General features: G+C 53.7%; 1 protein-coding gene across 2 annotated transcripts; it reads left to right on the top strand.

The window, feature by feature from the left end:
- Positions 1 to 4,106: 4,106 nt before the first annotated feature.
- Positions 4,107 to 22,477, top strand: WSB2 (WD repeat and SOCS box containing 2). 2 transcript variants are annotated; one of them, XM_065417849.1, is made up of 10 exons: positions 4,107 to 4,149; positions 9,365 to 9,382; positions 10,479 to 10,650; positions 14,082 to 14,317; positions 15,148 to 15,285; positions 16,572 to 16,672; positions 17,996 to 18,168; positions 18,805 to 18,918; positions 20,211 to 20,318; positions 22,315 to 22,477. In XM_065417849.1, the coding sequence occupies exons 1-10, from the start codon at positions 4,107 to 4,109 to the stop codon at positions 22,475 to 22,477; spliced, it is 1,266 nt and encodes a 421-aa protein (XP_065273921.1). The 2 variants fall into 2 exon arrangements, with proteins under 2 accessions (XP_065273921.1, XP_065273922.1); XM_065417850.1 differs by lacking the exon at positions 9,365 to 9,382 and having other exon boundaries at positions 15,148 to 15,279.
- Positions 22,478 to 23,495: the final 1,018 nt, after the last annotated feature.

Below are 23,495 nucleotides of genomic sequence, written 5' to 3'. Positions count from 1 at the left end.
ATACTTGTCTGTACAAGATGCAGCAAAAACGGGGGGGAGGGTTGCAGGCGTTTGCTTCATAACTGCTAGAATGGGCATGGGTCTGTTTTTTATGAAAACGGTCCGGTGCTGGAAGGGAAGGTCAGGATGTACTGTGCGCTGCGTGGCTTTCGCAGGGCCAGCTGGCCTGTTCTGCACTGAGGAAGTGAGAAGATCTCCTTGAAACTTTGCATGTGATTTCGATCCAGAGACCCGACTCCGCTCTAAAAGCATCATCCAAGCTACGGGGTTCTCCTACTGCCAGCTCTGCCTAGTTGGGAGGAAGAAGGATGTTTTTGTAGTTAAGATGCAGGATCTGGGTTCTGCTTCTCCTGCCACGGACTTCCTGTGGCGCAAGTCTTACAGGCCTGAGTTTTCAAAAGTGGCCACTGATTTTGGTGCCTCCGTTTTGGGCTTTCCAACTTTAGATGACTGTCAGGAGAGGCAGAACCCTAACTTGCCTACGTGCCATGCGCCTTCCACTTCAGCAGTGCGACTGCCCGGAGGGGAGCAATATGCTCGGAATGGTCTATGCCAGGGGTGGCCAAACTTACCGATCCTCTGAGCTGCATACAATAATCTTCAGACTTTCAAGAGCCGGGCGCACCTACTCGGGGCTTCTGCCCACTGGGCAGAAGCCCACAGCCTCACCACCCTGCTGCAGGGCAGAAGCCCTGAGCTCCTCCATCCCCCCACAGTCTGGTAGGTGGAGAACAGGGGGACATGGGGGACTCGGAGAGCTGCACTTGAACTGTAAAAGAGCCGCATGTAGCTTGCGAGCAGCAGTTTGGCCACCCCAATCTCAGAGTCACACAGGAACGTAACCCACAAGAACGCTCAAAGAGCGGTGTGAGCTGACCCGGCCCAGGATGGAAGGGCACTATGGGGCGGATTGCTTGCTCATCAGGGCCTGGAGTTCTGCCTCAGCAAAACCTTACTCAATAAATGCAGCTAGTATTTATTCGCTATCTGATAGCCAGTTGTGTGCTGCCCTTGCCGCAGCTTCAAAGAGCATCTCTCTCTCTGTTTTCCCGTAAACCAGAATGTTCCTAGCGGTATGTGGATGTGATTTTTGTTTATGGAATAAAATTATTTTTCTGACAAATCTATCTGCTATGCGTTTCTGCCTGGAGGGGGGAGCTGTCCCTTTTCTGAGACATAAACATATTCAATAACTCCAATTTGTCTATGGCTTTTGCTCTGCTGGGGCCTTAGCTAGAGGTGCCTATCGCAGAGTGTGATGTCTAAGCCAGAACCCGCACAGCCAGCCCTTAACAAAGCAGGAAATGGTAATGTTTGCCAAGCTCATTAGTGTTCCTATAAACCTGTCTGCACCAGTTTAGTTCAACACATGCAAAACTCCTCTGCGGCTGTCGGGTTAGAAAGAGCATATATCGCTCCAGCTGAAGTTAATTCCTTAATGGACATAAACCATGTCTACATGGCTCTGTCCAAGGGGCCACGCTGGAGGCTGCACTGGTTTGGCGAAATGGCTGCAAGACAGAGGTGAAAGTAAGCCGGTACGGTCCGGTACGGCGTACCAGCAAGAGCCAGTACACCGTGCCGGACCGCACCGGCTTCTGCGGCAGGGATTTAAAGGGCTCTGGGCTCCCCGCCACTGCTCCGGCGCTGGGCTGGGGCCGGGATTTAAAGGGCTCATAGCTCCCGCGGCTGTGGGGAGCCCAGAGCCCTTTGAATCCCGCCCGCAGCTCCGGCAGCCGGGCTGGGGCCGGGATTTAAAGGGCTCAGAGCTCCCGCGACTGTGGGGAGCCCAGAGCCCTTTGAATCCCGCCCGCAGCTCCAGCAGCCGGAGCTGCGGTGGGGATTTAAAAGACTCGGGGCTCCGCGGCGGCCGGAGCCCCGGGCCCTTTAATTTGCCCCTGAGCCCCAGGGGCTCCCAGCCACCTCTGCAGCTGGGAGCCCTGGGTTGATTTAAAGGCCCTGGAGCTCCCAGCCACAGCCGGTGCTCCAGGGCCTTTAAATCTTGAGAGGCCCCGCCTCTTCCGGATAAGGCCACGCCCCCTCAGGACTCCGGCAGTACCGGTAAGTTACTTTCGCCCCTGCTGCAAGCTGATGTGCAGACAAGGCCGAACACCCTATGCGCAGGTAGCGCAGTGGTATGTTCCCTACCCCACTCAGTCGTTTGACACTAATGGAAGCCCCTGCCTCCAGCCCTGGGGTGCTAAGCACAGCTTCTGCTGAAGCCCCATAAGTAGTGGCCCTAGATACATTTTGCTGGCCAGAAGACCTGGCTAGAGAGTGCTTCCAGGTATTCCCCCTGCTCTGGGACACAGCTGCGTGCTCTGGCAGCCTGGGGAGTGAGAGGAATCTTTCTCTCCATTGGGGTGGAGGTTGCTGTGGCCATAACGCTTCTAGGCCCTATAGGGCTGCAGAGTGAAAGAACCCTTCCCCAGAGAATCTGCTGCCCTGCAGACTTGAACTCTTGGCTTGGCTTTTGTTAGAGTCTGATTTTCCTGCCTGTGCGCTCTTGCCAGCTGGCTAGTTCCAACCTCAGGCTCTTCCCCGGCACTGCCATCTCAAGCCCTGTAACATCAATACCAGGACCTTAGGCTTCTACTTTGCAAAAACACCTGGTTGCTGGGGTGAAATGGATGCACCGGAAGCCCAGCAGATTGTTAGCAGGAGCCCAAGACTTGAACGCCATTGCTGCTTTGAATGCAGTTCTGACTGGGAGTGGGTGGGACCCTTTCCTAGTTTCCAGGGGTTTGGAGATCACTTGGTTCCTAGGTTTCAATACAATATGCTGTTTACCTGTGGCTGCAGCCTGGCTTCCCTTCAGCAGCTACACACACACACAGGTGCAAAGTGTCGTTTTTGGTGAGTGGGGAAGTGCATTGCATGGGTGCTTCTCTTTGCAGAGTTTTAAAATCTCTCCTGGCACCCTAAGGCACCCACAGTTCTGTACTGGTATAACTATATTGGTGTGGGATGTGATTCCCCCCTCCCCCCTTAATAGTTATACCAGTGCAACCCCAGTGTGGAAGCAAGTGCAAAGGTGCCTTATGCCAGGGGTTCTCAACCTTTTTCTTTCTGAGGCCCCAACATATTACAAAAACTCCACGGCCCACCTGTGCCACAACAACTGGTTTTCTGCATATAAAAGCCAGGGCCGGCATTAGGGGGTAGCAAGCCGGTCAATTGCTTGGGGCCCCTGCAAAGCTACATTGCTCAGGCTTCAGCTGCAGCCCCGACTTCAGCCCCATGTGGTGAGGCTTCGGCTTTCTGCCCTGGGCCTCGTGTAGTCTAATGCTGGCCCTGCTTGGCGCCCCACTGTAGGGTGACTATAGGGACAGTCCCGATTTTTGGGTCTTTTTCTTATATAGGCTCCTATTACCCCCTGACCCTGTCCCGATTTTTCACATTTGCTGTCTGGTCACCCTACCCCCCTGAGACCTGCTCGGGGCCCGGACTCCTGGCTGAGACCCACTGCCCTATGCTGCTCCGGCACAGGTCACACCCAGGCGACAGACCTAGCATGGATGTGGCTTATCCAGCAAAGCGGCCCGGCTCTCTTGTTTGTGTCTCGGTTCTGGCGGCGGAACCTCGGTCCCTGCTAGGTCCGGGTACCGCTGTGCCCGCCCGGACTCGTCCCGCAGCCCGGGCCCCTGCGGGCGCCAGGCTCCGGCTGCTCGGGGACCCCGCCCCCGGCTCGGCGCCTGGCCACGGGAAAGGGAAGCGGGGCCCTGTCCCGGCTCCGGGGTCACAGGTTCGCTGCCCGGGGCGGCTGTCGGTGTCTGCGCCGTGCGGGGCGACACGGCTCCGGGGGCGGGTGTCCCCGGCTGCCCAGGGCGCGTAGCCCGGTCCGAGCGCCGCGATCCGGGCCGGGCTCTGCCGCTAGGTGGGGCCGGCGCCCCGCCCGCCGCCGCCGCCGCCGCCATGTGACGGGAAGCAGCTGTGTGCGCCCGGCCCGGCCCGCCCCGCCCTGGCTGCGCCCCCGAGCGCCCGGCTCCCTCCAGCGGGCTCCGAGCGGCCCCGGCCCCCGCCGCGCTCAATGGGCCCGGCCCCGCCGACAGCCCCGGGCTCCCCTCTCGGCTCTCCCCGGGGTGCCGCGCCCCGGCCCGCCACACATGGAGGCGCCGCCCGGAGGCACCGCGGCGCAGGAGGCGGAAGGTGAGGGGGGGCCCGGGAAGGGTTTGAGGGGGCCGGGGCTGGGAGAAGGGGCGCGGGAGGCGGAAGGTGAGGGGGGCCCGGGCAGGGGGAGTGTGGGGCTGGGGCCGGGAGAGGGGGCGCGGGAGGCGGAAGATGAGGGGGGCCCGGGCAGGGGAAGGGTTTGAGGGGGCCGGGGCTGGGAGAAGGGGCGCAGGAGGCGGAGGCGCTGGACTGTGGGGGCTGCCGCCCCCCCGGCTGGAAGTGGTTTCCATCATATCCAGGGTTTGCAGTTTGGTTCAATGGCTCTCCGAGCCCCCCCCCCCGTACACATTGTTCCAGCGGCACTGTGGGGAGGGGGCACAGATGGGGTGTGTGGATGGGGGAGGTTGGAGGAGGTACAGATGGGACAGAGAGGGGCACAGATGGGGTGTGGCTGGGAGGTGTTGTGTGGGGCAGGGGGAGTGTTTGGAAGGGGTGCAGGTGGGGCAGAGAGGGGGCACAGGTGGGGTGTGGCTGGGAGGTGTTGTGTGGGGCAGGGGGAGTGTTTGGAAGGGGTGCAGATGGGGCAGGGAGAGGAGGCACAGATGGGGGTGTATGGATGGGGGTGTTGTGTGGGGTAGGGGAGTGTTTGGAAGGGGTGCAGGTGGGGCAGAGAGGGGGCACAGATGGGGGTGTATGGATGGAGGTGCTGTGTGGGGCAGGGGGAGTGGGGCACTGGCAAGGGGCGTGTTTGGAGGAGAAAAGGGAGGGGGCACACAGGGTGTTGGGGGCAGGGAGAATGCTTGTAGGTGGGGGGTCAGTAATGTGGCGAGCAGGAGGCAGCTGGGGGGTGGGAGGCAGGTGGCCTGGGGGTCCTGCGGGAAGTGGAGCCTAGCAGCTCTGGCCTGGTCTCTCAGACAGCCTGTCTGCTATGCCCAGGAGCCCTGATTGATTTGGGGGTAGCTAAAGTATCCTCCTTCCTGCCAAGCGCGGTCCTACCCCAGCTCCCAGCAGTGCAGCAGAGGCCCCCTTGGCAGCTCTCCCTGCGTCCAGGTGGAGCTCTGCTTCCCCTGTGTCCTGGGCAGCCAGCTCTGTGCCTCCTCCCTACAGTGCTGAGAAGCTGCGTGAACCCGTCCGGGGGGGGGTGTCACCTCAGTGTGGCTCTTGCGGGGGGAGGGGGGGGTTTCACCTGCCCTTGTTTCGTGCATGTGGAGGCGGATTTTTGAGGGATGGTCTCATGTCAATTTCAGAAGCTCTGTCTAAGGTACATTACCCGGCTGAGTCCCTCTGCCAAGCTTAGCGACTCTACAGCCACTTGGTCCTGCGGTTTCTTGCCCCTGTTGCTGTGTAAAAGACCCAAACAAACCGGCTAACTGGGCTTGGGGGAGAGAACAGTGAAAGGGACTGAGGGTCGAGAGCTGATTAAGGCACCATGGAGAAGTATTTTTCTCCACCAGGTGCAGCAGCCTTGGGGGTTACCTGGAACAACAGCAGGTAAAGCCTTTCCAGAGGGAAGGGTATTTTGTTTTTTGGATGAGGTTACTCTCAGGTCACTTAACTGTGTAGTTAGCTGGCTGCACAGGGCTCGGTGTATGCTGGCTCCTCCGCAAGGCTCCGTCTGCCTTAAGAGGAGGAGGGCGGGGGAAGGTATTTCAGGAAACTATGGCTGGGAACACCTTGTATCTACACACAGCAGGTGTCCCAGGCATTTTATGAGGGTTGGATTTAACGACTGGCTGCACACTTAGGAGTAGGTCTTCAGCAGTGTCCCGCTGAGCCTGTGTAGTCTACAGTGGTTTTTTTTGCTGCCCAGAGAAGCAACAAGTGTTGCAATTCCACTGCTTCATGTGGTGGTCTTATTTCCATCCCACAGTCAGGGAAATTACCCCAAAGCCCCTGCTCCTTGCACCAGTGCTGTGTGCTCTGGGGCAGGAGTCCCAGAATGCACTGGTACCGGGTGATTTTCAGGAATGCTGATTACCCATATATCTCCCATTGACGCCACACTGCAGAAAACCAGGCCTACTGTCTGTAAATGGTTCTGTTCAAAGCGGTGTTGCCATGAGGATGTGCATGATGGTTGCAGAGATAATCACTGCAATAAACCATTCAGTACACAAGTGGCTGTGCCTGCAACCAGCTCCTGCTTTTGAGCAGACATGTCTTCACTAGGAAACTGAACCCACGCTGACAATGGTTGTCAGTCATGGAAGGTATTGAAAATGGTTTAAAGGTGAATGTAGACCAGAAAAAAAAACATTTCACAAAGGAGCTGAGGCTGGACGAAAAGCATTTTCAGTAATAGGTGAATTTCCTAGCGTAGATCGCCCTCAGGAGACCCCTCCATTCATTCTGCTGACGTGAGAAAGCCTCTCTCATGGGTAGCTGTTGCTGGGGTTGCAATGGGGAGGGGGAGAAAAGGGAATAGATAATCTTTATGCTTATTAATAGGTAGCCCTGTTCTTACATCACATGTTACAGGAGGCATTTATCTTCACTTTTTGAGGGGTGAAATGTAACTTCATGTTCAGTGTCAGACACTGGTATTTTATCAGTGTACAGTTTGTATTTAAAACCTACCAATCTCCTGCTACAAATCAGTGACTATACTGTATCCATTTGTTAATATTAGATTTTTTGTGTGTGTGTGACCGGCGTGTTATGGAAAAGCCATATTAAAGTGCACAACTTTTCTGTCGCTGTTGCAATTGTTTATTAAGCTGTACATTTTTTCCGAATGTATCTTTCGCACCCATTCTTTTAAATCTAATACCGGGGAAAATTGCAAATGATCATGATAGCTTATGGGTCTCAACCAAGATGTTTCCTGTTCTACATACTGATTATATCCCTGGGTTCCTTTTGGTAAGAGTAGGGGCTTGCACTGCTGTTTCGGCCTGGAGTTTCCTCTCCCCGGTTGTGCAATGTGGCGTGCATCTGTTTCCACCCTAGAGGTAGCTGCATTTCAGTGGTGGTCTGGGTCTGAAGTTCCTAAAAGGCTCTGGGATCCACTGGGATGAGAGATGCTATTTACGTGCAAACTATTATCACGCTGACAGTCAAAACCTAATTGGAAAGTAACGTGTTACATTAGTTTTGGTGCAGTGTCAGTGTGATTATTGTACCGTGCACTCCTGTAGCATCTTCCATCCAAGGTTCTCAAACTGCATTGTAAGGTTCGATGAATTGTCACCTCTCCCAGATTCCCAAAGTAAGTGGTGATATCCCCATTTTGCAGTTGGGGGAAACTGAGGCACAGAGGTGACGTGATTTGCTCACGGTCATAGTGAGTTTGTGACAGAGTGGGACTAGAAACTTGGTGGTGTCTGAGGCACTGACATCCAGTCTCACTCTGTGCAGTTGTGCTGGGTCAATAGCTGTTCCTGTTTGGGATAAAGATGAGAATGGAGCTGCTGTTAATATCCTACGATACCCTTGGTCTGTTCTGTTCCTTACCAGATTAGAGTGGTGGTAATGAAGCATTCCAGTTCCCACAGCATCTCTCTTCTATAGAGTGGTTACTGTGAGTAGGGTGACCAGACAGCAAGTGTGAAAAATTGGGACAGGGGGTGGGGGGGTAATAGGAGCCTTTAAAAGAAAAAGACCCCAAAATCGGGACTCTCCCTATAAAATCGGGACATCTGGTCACCCTAACTGCGAGCGTCCCGTTGAATGATCTGATTGCCCAAATGTTCCCGAGTGTGTTAGTATGTAATGTGCACCTGCTGCCTCTTTCATCATACAGTGTCATAGCCTGGGTAGCTCTGGTGAGACCAAATTAAAGATTCTCTTCTTCCCCTTGCCCCTCCATGCTCCTGGGGATGCCCCACAGGGACCAAGCTCTGCTCATGGAGGACTGGGGAGAGCTCCCTTTGGATTTTTTTTTCCAACTCTCTTCCTGAAATCAACAATCCAAGATTCAACAAGCAACTCTCTCTCATTGCAAAGTAGCAAAAAAAAGGGCACAGTCCCCCATTCCTCCCTCTTCTTCTTTTCCCTTTGCAGGTCACCTTCCAAATCTCTTGCAGTGTAAAACTGGACACCAGTATTGCTGTAGGTTAGTGCCCTAGCATAGTTTCTGGAGAGCTGGGTTCAAATCCTGAACTGGGTTACAAGTGAAAATTAATTTGGTGGCTACCTCAGAAAAGCCCTGTGACTGGCAGCCTGTGCTCAGAGGCCCGGAAGTGGACTAGCAGTGAGTACAGCAGGTGGCATGTCTCCGTTCCCATGCTCAGCCTTGGCTTTAGCCTACTCTGCTAATCCTCTAGGCCTGTATCATTGCACTACTGCAGTCTCCTTTCATCCCGGGTTTTGATGCCATTTAGCATAAGGTAGTTTCCAGAGTTCTGCTGGGACTAATGCCCCATTGATATTCCTGTACTTTGAAATCTTATTCACCTGAGCAAAGGTTAGTATACAGGAAAGTTGGAGTCATGGTTACTGGCTGCCTAGTTTGCTAAGACTTGGGGCTGTAATGTGACCACGGTGGAGTATAAGATGCTGTTCCAAGCAGATCCAGTGTTTATACTTCTATTTGGAAGGCTAGGTCATGCAGTGGTTTAATAAGACCATAAGAACGGCCATACTGGGTTAGACCAAAGGTCCATCTAGCCCAGTATCCTGTCCTCTGACAGTGGCCATTGCCAGGTGCCCCAGAGGGAATGAACAGGTAATCATCAAGTGATCCATTTCCAGCTTCTGGCAAATACACTCTTGTGTCTCCTCCCGGAGTTCTAGTTTCAAATGTAGTTTAGCTCACGGGGGAGAATGAGTTGTGTGGTGTCAGCCTAACCCCTGGAGGGTATTTGTCCATGTTAAAAAAACCATCGCTCAGTTTGGCTCAGTGGCTGGCCAGGAAGTTTTTCCGCGTCAAGGCTGCTTTGGAGTAAGGGCCTCGTTCTGTTTCAGGCTTGAAGTACAGTAGAACCGCAGAGATACGAACCCCTCGGGAATGGAGGTTGTTCGTAACTCTGAAATGTTCCGAACTCTGAACAAAACGTTACGGTGGTTCTTTCAAAAGTTTACAACTGAATATTGACTTAATACAGCTTTGAAACTTTACTATGCAGAAGAAAAATGCTGTCTTTAACCATCCATTTAAATGAAACGATCCCAGAGACAGTTTCCTTACCTTGTCAAATTTTTTTTAAACGTTCCCTTTTTTTTTTATTAGTTTACATTTAACACAGTACTGTGCTGTATTTCCTTTTTTTGGGTCTCTCTGCTGCTGCCTGATTGCGAACTTCTGGTTCCAAAGGAGGCGTGTGGTTGAGTGGTCAGTTCGTAACTCTGGTGTTTGTAACTCTGAAGTTCTGCTGTGTGTTGCAGGACTCTAGGCAGTAGGTTGGTCTAGTTCAGTGGCACGAAATTTGCACATGAACATAAGGGGAATCTGTTGTTTGAAAAGCAGCGGTGCAGCAGGTGGCCGGTTTAATAGGATGCAATGTGATCTAACCAGTTGAATTGCCTCCCAGTGCCCTTATGAAAAGCTCCTGCTACATACTTCCGGTCTGGTAAAAGTACACTGTTCCTTGGTAAGGATGGCCTCTTCTGTATGCTGAAACTGAGCACAACAGGGGGCTGAGAGATTGTGTTGCCGGGAGAGGAGATATAGGCCCATGTGTCCAATCTGAAGAGCCCACCTTAGACCGTGAGACCTCCCCCGCCCCGGGGAGCTCACTGGGTTGATTCTGGCCATGGGTAACACGCGACAGTCGGATATGTGGTGTTTAACATCTGAAGTGGTAAATCTTGTGAGCGCTAAAGCAGAACAGTAACCAGACCGTGCTGTCTTATAGCAGAGCCCGCAGTAGAGCAGTTGCCAGAAGGAGGCTGAGCCAGTTAGTATTTAAATAATAACAGAGCTCATCATCTGGAGCCCTCAAAGCATTCCACACCTCAGTAGCTTCACAAATCTGGCCTGGGGTGACTTGCCGAAGGCCATGCGGTAGCGTTGGGAATAGAACTCGGGTCTCCTGCCTCGCAGGCCGATGCCCTGTACATCAGCCTATGCATGATACTCTGCGGTGGGAGCTTTCACGAAGCTTTTACAAGGGGCTGCTTTTTCTCAAAATACGTTGACATCTTCAGCTGGTCCTTAATGTCTTGAAAATGTGGTCCCAATGCTGCCCGCTGAATTCAGTGGGAGCAGGACAGGGCCCGAAGTGACTGGCCCTAAGCTTGCAGAGGGAATGTCAGAGCTGGGGTTAGAATGTAGGAGGCCACTAGACCACACTGCTGTTGCACGGCCTCGTGTTTGCGGTCGCTCCTTGGCTTGGCAACGCTGCCGTCCCCACACGTGTGCGTGGTCTTGGGTGGATGGTTGGCTCTGTCACATGCTCTGTGAGTAACTGTGCCATCTCGTTCCCCAGACGAGCCTCTCCTTCTGGCGGAGCTGAAGCCGGGGCGACCCCAGCAGTACGACTGGAAGGCGAGCTGCGAGACGTGGAGTGTTGCATTTTCTCCAGACGGCACCTGGTTCGCCTGGTCTCAGGGTCACTGTATCGTCAAGCTGATCCCCTGGCCCTTGGAGGAAGCTGAGCTGTAAGTACCTTGTGGTGGCTCAGAGAGGGAGGGCGTTTCTCCTGCTGGAGTCAGGGCCAGCTCCAGGTTTTCTGCCGCCCCAAGCGGCGGAAAAAAACAAACAGTCGGCGGCACTTCGGCGGCAGCTCAGTCACGCCGCTCCGTACTTCGGTGGCAGTTCAGCGGCGGGTCCTTCACTCCCTCTCTTCCTCTTCGGCGGCAGCTCAAAGAGGAAGAGAGGGACTGAGGGACCCGCCGCCGAAGACCCGGACAGGCCGCCCCAATAGCGGACGGAGTGCCGCCCCTTTGTATTGGCCGCCCCAACCACCTGCTTCCTTAGCTGGTGCCGGGAGCCGGCCCTGGCTAGAGTCCATTGGTTGCTCTTCTGTTCCTCTGTGCACTAAGTCATGGCCCTCTCACTCAGTGTCCAAGCAGGGCGAGGGACTGGAGATTAAACCTGGCCTCCCATAGCTCCCGCAGCATCAGGGTCCATCCCCCTCCGGGTGAATTGATCAGTGGGGTTAGCAGTCTCTGCTCTGTGTCCTCCCATAAACCAGCCATCAAAGGAGTCTAGGTGCCCCCCAATAGGTGCTGTAACAGCTGAGTCTGGGTGCTGTTAGGGCCCCTCACAGAACTCTGCTGAGCCATGTTAGTTCTCTTAAAGGTCCCTGCACCGTAAACTCCCAGGAGAACACCCTGCGTCAGAACCAGCTCTGCTACACAGAGCATGGAGCATTTGCAGGACTAGCCACCCAGGCAGAGATTACAGATAAAGCTATGGATAAGCTTGGGAGCGCTAATGGGAAAGTCAAAAGCCAAGGGATTCCCCCTCACCACCACACCAGTTTAACCTTCCTGCATGCCTCCCTCTTGCTATCAGACACCCTGGGAGCTTTCTGTCTTGTTAACTGGAATTGTTCTGTGCGTTCTTCTGGTAACATGTCACCAATTCTTCTGCAAGGGAAATGCTCCTCTGAGCCTGCAGCTATGAAACCTCATCCCTTTTAGGGGTTAACTTGCTTGGTTTGGGCTTTTTTTAATTGGAGAATGAAACCTTTGCAAGAGATCACCTCAGCTAGGCAGCCTTCCTGCCTTCAGAGCCCATATGCCTCAGTTTACCTCCCTCCCCCTGTGCTGGAAAACTACCTGCATTAAGCAATCAGTTTTTGTCAGTCCCTTGAATGGTCAGATTTCACTGTAAAGGGACTGTCCATAAATTATGTAACACATCAGGGAGTGGGTGAGTCCTTCATTTTTCATGTTTGTTTCAGTGTTACAAAGGGTTACATGGGGGTGGTGGGTCTTGCAAATCGCCAAAAAGATGTTCTGTAATTTGTGGACAGCCCCAGACGCTTTGGCTAATCACACTTCCCTGGAAAATCCCCACTCCGCGATCAAAGTGGTAGGGTGAGTCACTTAACCCAGGAGATGGTGCTTCAAGCTGTTGGGTTGAAAAGCAGCTTTCTGTGCACTGAGATCTACGAATAAATAGGCTGGACAACTGATTGAGTAAGGAGGTAAAATCCCTGGGGCATGTCCCTTGGTGAGCGGTCCTTGCCCTTGTATTGGGGCTGTTAGAGAGCTTATTCCTTCACTCTCCCACTTCCCTGGTCCTTCTTGCATGAATAGAGAGCAACGATACCCGAAGTCCGAAGGTGCAAACAATTCGATGTTTATTGGGGTGAACTTCCAGCAAGCTTTAATCCAAGTTCCTTTTCCCTTATTTTCGAATCCCAACTTACTTCCTGTTTGCCCCTAATTTCTATAGTAATATTCTTAGCTATACCTTAACCAATCATTCTACTCAAATTTACCTAACCAATCCTAACATATTGTAACATGATTAGCTAACCAATTATATCCCACCACCTTAATTAGTTTAAACCCAGCAAAATTAATTATACAGCAGACAGAAACAATCACAGAACCAGACAGAGACCATGCAAATAAACATACAAAACAATACAGAAGCGAGGATTTCACAACTACATCTTTACAGACAGAAGGATTTTCCAGCTGTGTCTATTGATAAGTGAGTTCTTACCAGACAGAAAACTATCAAACTAAATTTCCTTTCACATCTTCTAGGCTCTTCCCTTTCTCTGGAGGTGATCGATCGGATCACCTTCCTATCAGCCCCAGATTGCCTTATTTCAATATGACTAGTTTGGAATCTGAGGATGTGACCATACACTTCCCAGTTTATGGCTGCCCTCTGCTGCTTAGCCGAAGGCCTTAGCCTAAGAACCAGGCCTCAGACTGTTACAGTAAGAGAAGGCCCTTACACAGATAGACAATGATTTTGATTCTTTCTTTTATACCTCTATAACTAGCTAAGTGATAAGAATACACCTACATTCTTAAAGTATAGGCCTTTGCAGACAGGCTTGAATATCTATATCCTAACAGGGGCTGTTGCAGCCTCCTGGGAAAGAAGAGAGGGACAGTTCAGTTCTGTGTTGCTGGCTTTGCTGACTCCTAGGCAAACAGGGACATGGGAACTTCACTTGGTTTAGGAAGTTGGGGTGTGGGGGAGTGAACCAAATGTCAAGGAAGGAATCCTCCTTCTCAAGCTTTGAAGGGTCTTAGGGTGAAGTAGCAACATACAGTAGGTGCTGGGAGATCTGGTTTCAAGTTGCAACCCTTCCCTACGCTGGTGGCCTGGCAAGGGCACCTCGCTACCCATGGTACTTGTCTGGCCCCCATTCCCATAGTACCTCAGCACCGCACCTCACCTGTGCGGCAGGGCAGTGCTATTGTCCCCCTGCTGCAGATGGGGACCTGAGGTACAGAGGCTAAGTGACTCACCCAAGGTCACATGGAGTTTGTGGCGGAGCAGGAAACGGAATGCAGGTCTCCTGAGTCCCAGGCCAGTGAATCACTGGCCCATCCTTCCTCTCCCCGTATGGCTTTCATTCAGCTGGCCTGTGCACCTGCTAAGTGAAGGGGCCAAGTTAATGAGCCCAAGCTGAGCTACGTGCCCGTTATGGCAGGAAGGTAGCCCTGTGGCTGGTCTGTTTGGGGAGAGCGAGTAGATCCGGGTGGGACAAGAATTTTGGAAGAGTAAGCAGCGACATGCTTCGAACTGGAAAAGCAGCGGTGCTGGAGTGGTCCGAGGTGTCAAAGCTTGTCTGTAATGAGCTCTGCTGAGGCCTTCTAGAGGATCAGGCACACAGACAAAGCCCTGGTTTGACCAGACAGTTTCCTCTGGTTTCAGGCAGGGTATACGGCATTGGTTTAAACTGTGTCTTCGCCTGCCTACACTAGGGAGCTTGCTCCTGAGTCTGGCCAGCGCTAGCTGAAATCCCCGGTGCAGACACAGCCCCCGAGCCACGCCTACCTAGCAGTGTGCAGTAGGCTCTAGTTCCCCTACTGTGAATTAGGGTGGGTGGGGGAGGACCAGGCAGCACCTGCAGCTGCTGAATGACCCGACGATCCTCTGCTCTCTGCAGAAGCTGCAAAGCCTCTGAACGCAAGAACCGTGGCATCAAAGCCGACGTGAGAGGCGGAGGGGGCGCGAAGGAGAAGACGCTGGAATGTGGCCAGATAGTGTGGGGGCTGGCCTTCAGCTCCTGGCCTCCGTGTGGCGCTAAGGAGGGGGACGGCCTGCCGGCTTCAGGTCGGTCCTGTCTGATCCTTGCCACAGGACTCAATGACGGACAGATTAAAGTCTGGGAGGTGCAAACAGGTGAGTGTGTGTGTGTGTGTGTGGAGGGTTGGGGTGGATTAATCTAGCTCCTGAGGCGAGGGATGGGGCATCACTTTGTCCTGCAGTAGCCCTGCCCTCGCTGTATCCCGGAGGGGGCTAGACAATCTCTGTCTTCCTCCCCCTTCTACTCCACCCATGGAGCTTTTCTGGGCCCCGAGCATGTTCCTAGTATTCCCCAGCTCTGATTCTCACGTTGCAGCTCCCCTCCGATCCCGCCTGGCCCAGCGTGCCCCTTGAACCTGTCAGTGCTGCTTCTAAATCACCTGGCAGCAGCCATTCCACCCCCCACCCTCCCCAGCCTCTGCTTGCGTGAGGAGGCAGGAGAGCTAGCTGTGGATCTGGGGGGTGGGTCACTGAGCCTGCCTTCTCTCTGTTACCACTACAGTCCCCATCTCCTTCTGGGCAGCAGGTCAGAACTACACTGGCCACTCCCTGCCAGTGGGGATGGGCAAGGGACAGGCAGGTTGGGACTCCTGCCTATTCTCCCACAGGAGTAGCCAGTAATATTGACCAGGCGTTTCGCCCCCGGTCTTGCTTCCTGGTAGCGTGGGACAGGCTGTGCCCATAATCCTTAGGGTGGTAGGAGTTCACTGGTGGCTAAAGAAACTCTGCCCCATGTTTTAGACCACATCCCTTGCCAGTTTTAGCAATGCCCTCGAAGCTGGAAAGTGCAACTAGCAGTGGTGTGTGTGTGTCCCCCCGATGAGCATGTCTGTCTGACGTGGGCTACGTTCCTGCGGGTCAGGCGAGCCGCGCTTGTGTCTGTGCCCATGGTGAGACCGTTCTGAGCTGTGTGCTCGTGTCCGCAGGGCGTTTGCTTTTCAGTCTCTCCGGGCACCTGGATGTCGTGAGGGACCTGAGCTTCGCTCCCAATGGAAGCCTGATTCTAGTCTCTGCATCCCGGGACAAGACCCTCCGCATCTGGGACCTGAGCAGAGATGGTACGAGTGAGTGCACGCGTCCCTTGGGGTGTTCAGGTGGTGGGCCTCAGACTCTCAGCTCGTTATGAGTAAGGCTACGACAGATTCCGTGACTTTACGGGACCTCTGATTTCTTCGGCTCCAGCTGTCAGTGGCTTGTGGCGGGGGCTGCAGAGGGGGCCATGTGCCCCCCTTGCAGCTTCCTGTGGCTGGGGTTGGAGCCTGGACTGTGTGCCCCAGCCCCGCAGCTGCGGCCAGCTCCAGAGCAGGTGCTGTGCACACACCTCCCCGCCCCCCGTGGCTGCAGCCCCTGGAGCCGTGGCTGTACCCCCTCCATGGCGGGATGGCTCGGCCTGTCATTCTCTTCCCCCCCCCGCCCTCCCCCATGGGTCTCCGGCTGTCATTCCTCTCCGCCACCTAGCCCTGCCCCCCGGGTATTTTTTGTAAAGTCACAAACAGGTCACAGGCTCCTGTGAATTTTTGTTTATTGCCCGTGACCCGTCCATGGCTTTTACTAAAAGTAACCCTAGCAAAATCTTAGCTTTAGTTATGAGCACTCGGGCTACGCTGTGGGAGCTGGTGTCGTCCAGACAGGGGCTCTGCTCTCCTTGGATGCAAGAGGACTTTGTGGTCAGAGGTCCGCGCCCCCATTATTAATGTGCTGAGCTGTTTGGTCCCGGCTCATTGAAAGCACTTTGAACCTAACCCCACGGCAGCTCAAGGAAGCTAGGACCGAACGCGCTGAATTATTGTGGCACAAGTGAGCAGCAAGTGGAGCGAACTTTCGTTTTCCCCCCGGTGCGTGTGAGGTATGCATGTTAGGAACGCTGGAGGCTGACTGAGGGCATGTCTGCACTGCAGTCCGGGGCGTGGGTCTAGGTTGAGCAGACCTGCCCGAGCTAGCTAGCTCGGCTCTAGGTAGTGTGGGTACCAGAGCAGCAGAGCCAGCCCCCCTGGAACCCTGGGTAATTCCTTGCGTGGCTTGCCTGGGCTGAGCTCCATGCAGCCGTAGCTCCGGTACCCAAGCCAGCTAGACTACAGCTCGCTTGGGTATGTCTACGCAAGCCACAATCGCCCCCTCCCTCCCCCCCCCCCCCCCCCCCCCGATTGCAGTGTAGACATGCCCTGGAAATAAACCCGATGCAGCAGAGAGAGCGTCCGCATGGGGAAATGTATCAGATATAATCTGGTCTGAGACACCCTGCTTCCAGGGCTGGCTTCAGAGAGAGCAGGTGGAGGTAGGAACCAGCCTTCCAGCTCTCCCTGTCTCTGGACTGGACGCTTCTCTCACAAACTGTTGCTGCCATCCCCAGGTAAGCAGGTCCAGGTGCTGTCTGGCCACACGCAGTGGGTGTACTGCTGCTCCATCTCCCCTGATTGCAGCATGCTGTGCTCTGCGGCTGGAGAGAAATCGGTGAGTCTTGCCTATTATTGGGGGAGGAGGGGGAGTGGTCTCATTTCTCGCCCGTTCGGCTGTCAGAGAGCCCACCGTATCCTCTGTAGTGCGGACGAGCTGGCTTAGTGGTGTGTGCTGGCCTCGGGTCTCTGGGATCCAGCAGCTCTTCTGAATGGACCTGCCTTGTGTTTACTGCCCCTGACCGTTACCCGTCTTGCTCTTCTGCCATCCCAGCCCTTCTCCCTGATCCAGTGGTGCCGTTCCATAGACTGGTCAGCAGGGGTCACCCTTGTGCATTGTACCCATCCCCCACAGTTCCTGCCCTTTGTCTTTCCCAGGTACGATATCCTGCCCTCCCCCACGCTATGGTCCTCTTCGCTGTGTCTCAAGTCCAGGGCTGCTGCTTGCTCAGACTGTGGGGGATGGGGAGAAGGGAGGGGATGGGAAGATCTGGAGAGAGCGCTGTCTCTCCCATCCACGTGCTGGCTTGGAACCTGTCGCCTCGGGCGCTAAGGCAGGATTCTCCCAGAAGCTGGGCCTGGGGATGCTGCTCTTCCACCACCGTGAGCTGGGCGGAGCAGGCCCAGGTGAAGCAGCTTGCAGGGTGGGGCTGGGTACGCTGTCCCGTCACTAGACTCCACTCCCGCTGCTCGCAGGACTTGCCAGGTGGCGCAGACACGCTACTGTTCCTCCTGCTCCCGGTTTCGAGCCCTGTGGTCTGCTCCTGGGGCATGTTCTGGTGCCCTGGACGCAGTTGTTGCAGGAGTGCCCGAGACCCCCGGTGAAGGATCCGGGCCCCGTTGTGCATGGACCTGGGGAGATCAGCGTGTGGGTGTCAGGATGCAGCGAGCAGGGGAGATAGGAGGACAAGGTCCATCCGTACATGTCCCAAGCTCTTTTTGTTACCATCACCGGGGGGAGGGTTCTGTCAAGGCTCTGTGTCCTGGCCACCCTCCCACTGGTGACAATGGCCTGCTCTGGCTGCTGTTACAGCCACCCAAAGGAGACTCTCCCTGGCTAACCCAGCGAGCTCGGGGGTTAGACCCCTGTTCCTTCCCCCTCGTGCGGTCACTGCCATGCGCGGCCGTTCAGTTGGAGTCTTTATGCTGCAGAGAGTCTGTCGTGCTGAGCCAAGAGCTGGCGTGCGTCAGACTGGCTGGTGCCCGCATGAGCGGTGCCTGTTCTCCCCCTCCCCCCCGGTGTCTCAGGAGCTAACGCTTGGTTGGGACGTCCCATGAGGGACGATAAGGGAGATCCTTCTCTCCCCAGCATTCCCAGGCGAGGGGCTGCTCCCTTCCCATGAGCAGAGATTGTAACCCTCTCCCCGTGCACACCCCCCAGGCCTTCCTGTGGAGCATGCGCTCCTACACCCTCATCAGGAAGCTGGAAGGGCACCAGAGCAGCGTGGTGTCGTGCGACTTCTCACCAGACTCTGCTCTGCTGGTCACGGCCTCCTACGACACCTGCGTGATCATGTGGGACCCCTACACAGGGGAGCAGCTGAGAACGCTTCGGTAAGGAGGGCGGCCCTGGGAGCTTCCTGGGCACCAAGTGAGCAGAGGGGCATTGAGGAGAGGGAGCGCTGGCGGAGAGCGTGCTTGAGGGTGCTCCGGTATTAGGGGCTGCTGCACACTGCTAGCTGCATTCCCCCTGCTGTGCATATCGTTCTGCACCGCTCCTCCCCAGGAGGGAGAAGGCGGCAAACGAATGGCCCTTTCCCATACACGAGGGTAGGTGGCTGCCTCTTACTGCTTTAGGTATTGCTCTCACGGCATGCGAGGGAAGAGATGGTCCCAGCACTTTCCCCGCGGTGCATTGGAGTCTGTGATGAGTGCCTGGCCCCAGCCTCCCCACAGCTCAGCACTGGGGCACTTTCCTTCCCAGTTTTTAAAGAGCAGCCCAGGGACTGGACAGCTCTCACCGTGGAAAGACGCACAGTCTGCGACACGCTCGCGGCAAGGGAAATGCACGTTTAACAGTGACACCTGTGAGCTGTGCTCCAATACCAGCCACAATGACTCTCGGAAGGCAGGAGCTCTGATTTACCATGTGTCCCCCCCAACACACCCCCAGACAGCCATACGGGCCAGGGCTCCATTACAGCTCAAACGGACGTGGTGAGTGAGCTCTTCCTTTTCCCTCCTGCTTAGCCACGTTCCGCTGCCCCCGGCGTTGGACTATGGCAGTGACATCCATGCCAGCTCCCTGAGGTCCGTGTGCTTCTCTCCGGAAGGCTTGTATCTTGCGACAGTGGCAGATGACAGGTGAGGGACTTGGTATCTTATGGCTGTCTACTGCAGGGTCCCTGCCAGAGCAGCTAAGATGAGCTACAAAGCTCTTCTCGGCTTCTGGTCCTCCGCTTTCCAGCAGGGACCTCTGCCTTTTGAAGCTGGCTGCTTCTGCTGGTGCCGGGGCTTTCAGAGCAGCATGACTTGACGCTGGTTTTGGTTTGATATGTCTTTGGTGCCTTGTCTGTTTGTCCTGACACCACAGCTGCTGGGGGCAGTACTGGGGGCTGTAGACACTGCCCATCACAGGTAGCTTTATGTAACTCCTCTTTGGACATGGTTGCCATGGTGACAAGGCCTAAAAGTAAGATCAGCAGGTAAACAGCTGGCTCAGATGTGTATGCCAGTGCCATGCTCAAAAGGGGAGTTGGATGGGTGTGGCCAAAGCATCAGCTTCCCAAGACCAGTGTCTTGTTGGGCTACACACCATGAAGCACCAATAGCATCCGGACTAGCAACCAATTAAGTTCTGCTGCCTCCACTCCCCTGGTGCTGTCAGCTGCCTTGGAAATCTGTGAGGGACCCTGGAGAGAATTCCTTGCAGATTGAGAGCCTCTTGTGGGCTAAGATCAGGACTGTAACTTGGTGCTGCTGCTTTTTGTCCAGTGCCATTGTTGGCACTGTACAGGCAAACGTCCCAGCTCCTTGTCCCAAAGGGCTTTGCAAGGCTCTGTGAGCTTTTATGGAACCATTATTTTTGCATGTCAGGGTTGGTGACACTGGGAACGTGCCTGTGGAGATCGAGCTAACCCTGATATTGAATCGTTGGCCTGATTACCATCTGAGCGAGGTCAAGCTGGCAAGGGTGGTGTGTGATAGTCCTTTTGTCCCAGCTGGTGCTGGTATCTCTAGCACATTTTTTTTCTGGGAGATGGGTTAGGTACATGGAAGTTCTCAGAAGCAAAAACCGCTTCCATCCACCCAGTTTGCTTATGGGCCACTGTCACAGTCAGGATACTGGGCAAGATGGTCCGTGGTCTGACCCAGCATGGCAGCTCTTATGACCTTGAGCCAAGTCACTTTATCTCTGCCTTGGTTTAAGCCCCTCTAAAATGGGTATAATGCCTGCCTTGCAGTGGAGTCATGAAGCTTAAGTAACCTTGTAAATTGCTTGGAGGCCTATGGATGAAATTTGCTTTTGAAACGTGTGTGGTTATTTTAACTTCGACGGCTGAGAATTTATTTTAGCTGATGCAGTTGGAGTAGCTAGTGCCACTTGGGTTTGTGAACTCCAGGGCCATCATTGTGTTTCTCTTTCTCTCCTTTAGACTCCTGCGGATCTGGGATTTGGAACTAAGAACTCCAGTGGCATTTGCACCTATGACCAATGGCCTGTGCTGTGTCTACTTCCCACACGGCGGGTTTATTGCCACAGGGTGCGTACATTCTGTGCAGGCCCGTGGGACGTGCTCTGCTGAGAGCACATTGTGTTCGCGCTAAGTTTGGGGTGAGGGAGGCGGGGGAATGTGACTCCACCTTGACCCAAAACCTTCTGCAACGCTGCTGCTCTCTCAAAACTGGGCATCCTCAGGGCAGTCTTAGGCCAGGTCTCCGCTACAGGCTTCTGCCAGCACGCAGCTGTATCAGTCATCACACCCCTGACCGACACTGCTGTGCTGGCAGAAGCCAGAGTGTAGATGCTAGAGTAGAGCGTGCTTCAGTAGAGCGTGCTTTGCTCACGGCGGGTGGTTTGACCAGACCAGTACAAAGCACGGGGTGCTGGTATAGCTGTCAGGTTTCAGAGTAGCAGCCATGTTAGTCTGTATCCTCAAAAAGAACAGGAGTACTTGTGGCACCTTAGAGACTAACATTTATTTGAGCATAAGCTTTCATGGGCTACAGCCCACTTCATCGGATGCATAGAATGGAACATACAGTGAGAAGATATATATACATACAGAGAACATGAAAAGGTGGAAGTTGCCATACCAACTCTAAGAGGCTAATTAATTAAGATGAGCTATTATCAGCAGGAGAAAAAAAAGTTTTGTAGTGATAATCAAGATGGCCCATTTCAGACAGTTGACAAAAAGGTGTGAGGATACTTAACATGGGGAAATAGATTCAATTTGTGTAATGACCCAGCCACTTCCAGTCTCTATTCAAGCCAAAGTTAATGGTATCTAGTTTGCATATTAATTCAAGCTCAGCAGTTTCTCGTTGGAGTCTGTTTTTGAAGCTTTTCTGTTGCAAAATTGCCACCTTTAAGACTGTTACTTTTTTAGTTTTTTTTTCTCCTGCTGATAATAGCTTATCTTAATTTAATTAGCCTCTTAGAGTTGGTATGGCAACTTCCACCTTTTCATGTTCTCTGTATGTATATATATCTTCTCACTGTATGTTCCCTTCCATGCATCTGATGAAGTGGGCTGTAGCCCACGAAAGCTTATGCTCAAATAAATTTGTTAGTCTCTAAGGTGCCACAAATACTCCTGGTATAGCTGTGTCCACACTAGGAGCACTTTGCCGGTGTATTACAGCGTGATTCCTATACTGGAATAAGGCTCCTAGTGTGGACATGACCTTGGTGCCAGGAGAGAGCGATGTTGGAAAATACTGTGCTTGGAGCGTTGTCTTCCCTCCCAATTCCGTCCTAACCAAGCTTCGTTGGGTTCCTGCCTTATTCTTCAACCTCAGCTAGCAACCTCCCCGCCCCCGCTCCTCTCGGGTTCAGCAGCGAGCTGTGATGCTGCAGTGTCAGCCTTTCTCCTGTGTGTCTGCAGCAGCCTCTGCCGGAACACGCAGTGACAGTGCAGCTTTCTCAACCAGAAATGAGGCCTTGAGTTCTGGGTTTCTCTTGAGTGTGCCAGATGGGATCTCATGAAGTCATCCCACCTAGCGGTGGGGAAAAGGGGTGCGAGTGAGAGCCCGTGGTCTCCCGTGGAGTGGAAAATCTGCAGGGCTGTTGCAAGTCAGTGATTGATGACTAGCCACTTCCTAAAAGTCCTGTGTGGGCAGCTTTTTCTTTCCTCCCCATGCAGGAGTGGGGTCAGGGCCACAGTTGCCAACTTTCATGCGGTAAATAAGCATCCTGACTTTCACAATAAGCCAAAAATCAAGCTAATCCCATTTCAAAACAAGCCAATCCCTAAGAACCCCAACACTCTGTGACTAGATCCCCCCAGCGAGCAGTCTGGGACTGTGGTGGGCCCGCTGTGCACCCCTGACTCTCTCCACTTCTTGCCCCTGCTGGCCGGGAGCTGATCAAAAAAAAGAAGCAACAAGCTACAAGCCAAAAAGCCATTTCCAAGCCAATTAAGCCAAAAACAAGCCCAATTTCTGCATTTTTTTCCGTGGGTTTGGCATGTCTGGTCAGGGCACACATGCTGAGCTGTGTGGATGCTAACCTTTGTCCTCGGTCTCTTGTTTCAGGACGAGAGACGGCCATGTCCAGTTCTGGAGCGCCCCCAAGGTCCTCTCATCACTCAAGCACTTGTGCCGTAAAGCTCTCCGCACCTTCCTAACAACGTACCAGGTCCTAGCACTACCCATTCCCAAGAAAATGAAAGAGTTCCTCACTTACAGGACCTTTTAAACCCTGTGTAGTACATGGGGTACAAAGAACCCTGGAGCTGGCTGGCTTCCTTCCTTCCTTCCGAGCTTTGTTCTGGAACGGAGGAGCAGCTGGGGTTATAAAATGGTCACGAAGACCCACTGCGTTCTATGGTTCTAGTACAAGAAGGATTTCTGTTCCTCTGTTTGGGGCTGTATCTTTGACCATGTAGGTTATTTTAATAAGAGAACCCAGCAAAAACATGCAGTGGGCTAGTTGATTGAGCTTTGAATTTGTTAGAACTCAACTCTGACAAGGAGCAAGAGTTCTACTCAAGTGATCCATTCACGCTGATGGCTGTGAGGGCATTTGGTTTGGAAGGGCCCTGCCAACAGCAACACACATTTCAATTCTCTCTAGGTGCTTTCACTTCAAGTGCAATTGCTGAACATTGTGTGTTAAAAGCTAGAGGGCTGTGAGAAGCTGCCTTCACTGGTATGGCAGTCCAAACTCAAACCTGCACTTTCACGAATGAGAAGCTGTGTCCCCTAGTTGAGTTTCTCAACAAGGCAGTGGCTTTCATGTTTATTACTTTCTTTGGCCTGGTTCCAAGATGGCTGAACCTGAACAAGTCTCTGCATTGTGGGCAAAGACTTCAAAATAAAAGGTTTTGTTTCCCCCTTTTGGGTTTGAAGAGTTAGAGATGCTCTTCCTAGAGCCATTTTGTGGGTGACAAAAGTACACGGCCCTGAGGGAGCCCCGAATGTTCAGTCGCAGGGGCCTGGTGAGGAGTGAGATTGAGGTCTTAACTTTGAGGGGTGAAAGATCCCCTTAATACTAGTGTGGCTGCCAGTCTGAAATTGGCTTGATCAGCTCATTTGGCAGGGACACTAGCAAAGTACTTGTGGTTTGGTTATATGGTGTAAGGCATGGCTTTCTCCTGTGTGTAATGGAGAGATGAACACCTTAAGGACAGTGACTGGGGGGGTTGGGAGGTGCTCTGCACCAAGCCAGCTGCTGGTCTGTTTTTGTGAAAGTGATTTCAACTTTGGGCAGCTTT

The sequence above is a fragment of the Emys orbicularis genome, chromosome 16, assembly GCF_028017835.1.
Source record: "Emys orbicularis isolate rEmyOrb1 chromosome 16, rEmyOrb1.hap1, whole genome shotgun sequence".
Lineage (NCBI taxonomy): Eukaryota > Metazoa > Chordata > Testudines > Emydidae > Emys > Emys orbicularis.
The sequence above is the reverse complement of the archived record's forward strand: the minus strand, read 5'-3'. Positions and strand labels throughout refer to the sequence as shown.

What these genes read in the sequence shown, in the direction of transcription:
- WSB2 (XM_065417849.1), top strand. Translation starts at nt 4,107, where the DNA reads ATGGAGGCGCCGCCCGGAGGCACCGCGGCGCAGGAGGCGGAAG. An exon ending in CCCTTGGAGGAAGCTGAGCT is followed by an intron (nt 10,651 to 14,081) that starts GTAAGTACCTTG and finishes TGCTCTCTGCAG; the next exon opens with AAGCTGCAAAGCCTCTGAAC. An exon ending in AGTCTGGGAGGTGCAAACAG is followed by an intron (nt 14,318 to 15,147) that starts GTGAGTGTGTGT and finishes TCGTGTCCGCAG; the next exon opens with GGCGTTTGCTTTTCAGTCTC.